Source organism: Nyctibius grandis, chromosome 9 (genome assembly GCF_013368605.1).
Source record: "Nyctibius grandis isolate bNycGra1 chromosome 9, bNycGra1.pri, whole genome shotgun sequence".
NCBI lineage: Eukaryota > Metazoa > Chordata > Aves > Nyctibiiformes > Nyctibiidae > Nyctibius > Nyctibius grandis.
The window spans coordinates 39,476,469-39,482,468 of record NC_090666.1 but is presented as its reverse complement, the minus strand read 5'-3'; the positions used below and the strand labels follow the sequence as shown (position 1 = coordinate 39,482,468).

General features: G+C 36.5%; 1 protein-coding gene across 1 annotated transcript in view; it reads right to left on the bottom strand.

Annotated features, from left to right (window-relative positions):
- Positions 1-1,766: 1,766 nt before the first annotated feature.
- ARHGAP15 (Rho GTPase activating protein 15) overlaps positions 1,767-6,000 on the bottom strand; it is a 311,247-nt gene continuing 307,013 nt past the window's right edge. Inside the window, exon 13 of the mRNA XM_068408177.1 lies at positions 1,767-1,950. Coding sequence (XP_068264278.1) covers positions 1,767-1,950 — 184 coding nt within the window. The remainder of the gene's footprint in view (positions 1,951-6,000) is intronic.

Here is a 6,000-nt window from a genome sequence, read left to right as displayed (position 1 = left end):
CCACAGGCTATAAACAGCGCCTGGTTTGTTGCTATTAAAAGAGTCTAAAGACGACGATGCTGAAAAGCATTACTGTTTAAGTACTCATGGCTAGACATTAACATGAAAAATATTTTCTTGAAAGTAAAGTGAATTTGGGTTCTCCAGAATGTTATAGTTTTGTTCAGAAATGATTATGTTGCATATTTGTGATTTGAGGGAGATATTTGATTTTGTGTTTTTAATTTTAAATACTGGTCACTACCCATCTGTTTTGCTTGATTTTTTCAGACACATATGAAGTCAGAAAACATCTTGGGACCAATTTTTATGTTTTGTTGGTGTTATTTTCTACTTATGTTAGTACCTGATGAAAGAACCTGGTCTTAGTTAACAATCAGGCCTCATTACACATTTGTTCCCGTAAATGACTGCTCTGAGGAGCAACCTTTCCTGAATAACATGGTATTTTGCAAAATGATGCTAAGTAAAAACTGAAGTAATCCATGATCTGCTGAGGTGATATTGAAGACATATCTCTCATGCACAGCAGACCTATGCATTAATCCTATGTTTTGGGGTCTTTAATTGCTTTAAATATTTGCTTCTAGATCTGTGTTTCACACATCTTATTTACATGGTTTATTTTTCATTTTATGAACAAATCGATAACCAGACAGACTCTTTACCACACTGGATTAGTTTTATTTATTCTCTTTGAACTTGATTAAAAAGCTGTCAAACATAAGTCTACATTTTATCAGCAGAATACTTTTACAAAACAGGGTAGGAAATGTGTATAGCTGGAAACATACATTTCAAAATGAAACAATATTTGATATATTCTACACAGTTACCCTTTTGTTTATCCATGACAACTGAAACTAACCATCAAATGCATAAATTGATTCAAGTCTAGCCAAGTAATCCTAAGGGCATATGAAAAGGCTTTTTTTTTAAAGTTCTTTCTAGATGAATTTAATGTAGTTCACCAATAAAGCATCCTCAGGAGCACAATACAAATGCTACAGAACATGAGATAGCTGGGGAAAGCGGGCAGATGTACAGTGTGATGAAGAATCAAAATGGATGTTACATTAAAATGAGCAGTCATGCAATGTCTTTATGTCATGTATTGCATTTAAGTAAAAATGCCAAAGTTCCAATTTTGTTTTTATTTTTTTTAGGCACTGTTATGCAAATAGTGACATTCTGGTGGTGTTTGGTTTTAGTTTTTTTTTTTTAAATTTGTTTAAAAGTATTAAATGTAATCTTTTTTTGAACGCTTGGGGTGGGCAAATTGATTATTCATTATGCTTTTAATTTCAATGTATATCAAAGAGAGAGGTAAATTATACCCAGACTAGCTACGAATGATCTGGTATCACTGTTTTAATTCATTGCCTTTAATATACATATTTTAATCATTTTCCACAAATCTCCTCAATTGCTATTTGTCTTTCTGTGCCATTGCATATGTTGGTAAACAGCATTTTCTATGGTCTTTGGCCATATGCTGTATGCTCAGCTTGCAAAAAAAGTGACACTTGGAGTGCTAGCATAATGAAACTCTCAAAGGGTTAATGCAGAATACATATAGGCAAATGTTGACAATATTTTTTATTCCAATGTTTGAAAATTAAACACAAAATCATCATTAAGTTTTCACAAAATGAGGCATCTGTCACTTGAAAGAAAAAGAAATATTTCAGAAATATGTTTACAGAAATGTAAAAATATTAGACATCAAGACAGATGTGAACGTTTTCAATAACAGGCCCTGTCTGTCAGTCTTCCTCAGAGCCGAAGATCTTGCTGTACTCACTCAACATAAGTTCAACTATCTGATTTTGGTACAGCATGTGGACTGCCATGTTCCCTGTCTCCTTTTCGGGTCTAAGGAGTGTTGGTCCAAACACAATTCCTAAGCTTTGTGTTGACATAAGATTCACGGATTCCTTGGCTGCTATCCTGTTGACGAAAGGAAAGAATTGGTTAAAAAAGAGGGATGTCAAAGGAGTCGCTGTTGCACTTGAAGTACATAGAGGCGCTTTTTACTGATTCTCCTAACAGGGGTGTTTGTTTGGTTAAGTTTTCAAAAAGAAAGAAAAGAGGCAGGGAAGAGACAACTTCTGCCAACCTGACAAACAAGGAAAGGAGAGTCAGCCCTGGATAGCAAGATGTGCGCAGGGTGGAGGTCTAGAGCCCCGTTACAGTACTCTTATGTCAGGGCACAATTATCTCTGGTGAATGAGCATTAGTTGGTATGTGTGCTATAAGCAATAATTTCTGAGCTCATATGTTTAGATACCGAAAATGGGGATTGCTCTTTACGCTGAGGGAATCGAGCACTTCTGCTGCCAACAGTTTTGCTGGCTCCAGCAAAAGCTTCCCTGCTTCTCTTAACATGGTCTCCAGCACTGAAAGAGTTGGGAGAGCAAAAAAAAGCCCCTTAATATAGAGCTCATATGAAACACATTCCTTCTGCTAATTTAAATCCAATAAAGTTAGTATGGTCTGAAACGGATTGTGAAATTTATATAACTAAAGACTTTTGCATGCCTTATCCTGACACAAAGTTTCTTGAAAGACACTGAGACCACATACCTTAATGAGATGACTTAGAAAATAATGGTAAGGATTATAACCTTTGATATCTTCATTACCCACAAAATTACAAGAGGATGACCATTATTATTAAAAGTTGATCTTATGTCTGTATTAAGACTTAATATTCTTGTGGAAATGACATTAAGAATGGAGAAGTCTGGTCTAAGAACAATATAGGTTTAATGGATGGAGTTTATGTAGGCAGCTTCACATAAATCTCTGCAGCGGTGAGTACGAACTAAGTAGAAATCCATTTCCTTCCACCCTCCAGAATATATAATATATCCTAGGTTGGAAAGACTAGTAAATGAAGATACATATTTTATAAACAAATTACACAGCTCTGCTAAGGAATGTGAACTAAATGTAAGTTTAATATGTAAATGTTTGAACTTATGGCTGCTTCCTTAACCTGTTAGTTTTAACTTAAATATTCCAAGCAGAATGTTGAAGCCAAGTTCTGCTTTTTCCCTGTCTCTCTTATTGTCACTCATTTACCTCTTTAAAATCCAGACAGCAATTAAAATATCATCATAGTTGTCTCTGTTTTCCTATACCTGTTTCTGAATTGACAGCAAGCTACACTGTAAGTGAAAGAAACTTCATGAAATATAATGGGTTCAGTCACTTAGGAAAAGGTTTCTTTCATGTTAGCTGGTGGGTCACACAGCAAAGAGCATTGTCTGGTGGATTTCTGCCAATCTTGTCGTTTGCCACCTTCCTTGAACATCAATGCTTGTGTTCTTTTCCCATAAATAAATAGGAAGCATTACTTAGTTCTGCCTCGTGCTTGTAACCGTGGTGTCCATTGCACAAAACACTCTCCATATGGCACTAATCAGATTGGCTTAATTATTAGTTTCTTAAAATATAGCATCTTTATTATAAATTAAAAAAAATAATTATCTTTCCTCTGTGGTAATATTAACATATCGTATCTTCTCTCAGGAGTTCAGAAAGTCTCAGAAGTTAGCAATTTTGTTGCCAAATGACTGTGTGGGCTTCTGGGGGACGTCACACTTCTTTATCACAATTAAATATGTTTGTTGCAGGGGTGACGAGGTTGTTTTGCTTAACGCCACTTATGCAGAAGCACATACATCAAGCTTGAGGCCTCCCTGTGAGAAGGACTTGATTTCTATCAAGCTTGTTACGTGCTAGAAGTTGGAAACCTGATAAAGTGTTTGCAGATGACATCAGCATGGGTAGAGATGTTAGTTCACCAGGGGGGAAAAACATATTCAGCAGTTGTATCTTGCGTGACTTTAGAGATCATCAATTTAGCATCAGCCATGGCTTTGCAATGTGGTGGTGTTGATGATGGACAGCATTGATGAAGCTGGAGGAGAAACACCTTGCAGGGAACAGGAGGCAGTGGAGCATGAATGAGCAGAGTTAGGGTGAAAATAGTGGTGGCAGAGCTCAATTCACTGAAGAGGGGTCTGACTTCCTTTATCTGTAAAATTTGGAGCAAGATGTTGAGATCCAATGTTTCTGATGTGGACACAGAAAATGGAAGATGGATGGCCAAACTCTCTGTCCTTGTTTGCCGTCTTTCTGAAGCAGAATAATTCCCCTTGTTTTTCCTGGTGATGCCATCCTGCACATGAAATCCTGTTTCAATCCAGGCATTGCCAGCACGTGGTCTGCAGTAACTCATCTCTCAGGAGGTTGAGGGTATGGCATTAAGCATGGGAGAATGTGCAAGGTGCACATTGGCAATGCAAAGGAACTGGCTACCTGTGGTGGTTCATCGATATGGAATGTGGCACTAAGAACATCCATGTATATTTGGGGCTCCTAAGCTTAACGCTAGTATAATAATTATTGTATTGATAAAATCTCTTGGGAATTCTTGATATTTTCTATCTATTCATGCAGTTGTACTTGTTTTGATGACCATAATAACAAAAAACTGTAAACTAGGAGAACTTGGAAACATGGAAAGTCTGAGTAGTTAAATAATCTGTGGTAAAATACTGGAGGGAAAGAAGGAAGGATTTCAATCTAGGCTGAATAAAATAATTATAAGTTTAGGACCTTATGCCTTTTAAAATTACAAATATTTACCAATGAACTTCTATAACCAATATTTTTTTATCTGTCCACAAAAGAAAAAGTCAAAGCAAAATAAAAACAAATATTCTCAATTTAAGTTATTACTGTAGCTGTGAAGTGAATTTCTGATGTTAAAAGGGAAAATCCTTAAAAATGGGCAAGAATTCTTTTTTTTGGCAAGAAAAAGAGCAGAAAGAGTGATACACCCTTTACAACATAAAAAGTGAAAGGAAATGCCAGAGCTACTTTTTGTCAAGTCCAAATGAAAGAAGCAATGATCCATCAATTTAAGATTATTTTAGAAACAATCTATAATCTGGTGCCACAGATGTTGGAACCATATCAAGAAATTGTTGGGCGTTATGCTGTGCAAGGGTTTTTTTTTTCCTCCCAAATAAGTGAGCTTCAAGAATGGCTTCAGTCCTTTAAGATCACAAGTCAGGAGACATGCAGAAAATACAGTTCTCATTATTAATAGTAATGAAATTAATGATGTATTAAACCAGCAGAAGTGTCTGATAGGAGGGCTCTAGTGTCAATGGCAGATATATAAGCAAAAATACTTGGAATTTATGCTTTGGCTGTTGCCAAGGCAACCGTAAGCTGGAAAGCGTGTGACTGAGAGCAGGGCAACTCTACAGCTAAGAGGGTCATTGTATGGTGAGTTTGGCTCTCTAGTGCCATTAAATCTACACTTTTCAAACTCTCAAAATAAAACCATTATTAATTTTGACATTCGGAAAGCACATTGGATTATTACTTCAAACACACTAGGTGTTAGGAAATGTTCTTCATCCATTTTTACTCCGTAATAACTGCTGAGGAGGGGAAAGCGTCTCAATGGTGACTCTGATTTCTTGCCTTTTTAGTGTTCCTACTGCACATAAAAAATTAGAGACGGAAGTACTTAGGGAGGAAAACCCCATTGGAAAGGGCACTGTTTTACTGTAAGCTGGAGAGTGTTTGAGGGTAGAGCCCTCCTCTGCTAGCTGCATTGAGAACTGCTCAGTCTTGCTTTCTTAGCCCTTTCCAGCCTATGAGGATTTAAGTTTGCTCAATGTTAGGGACATTTCCACCCTTAGCAGAACAGGTTTTAGCCATACCTAGTACTATTTTACTGTTTTAAAATATATCTAATATAAAATATATATCTATATTTTAAAATATATCTCAATAAGACAATCCAGCTGCTCTTCCACGAACTAGTAGTATAGGCTATGCCTAAAGGTCAACACATTACAAAATGAGGGGATCAGAAGGGTAAGAATGGGTCATCTGGTAAAATATTCTGGGCCAGAATAGCAGGTGTGGGAAATGCTATCCTCTGAATTCAGTAGAGGACCAAGGGATAAA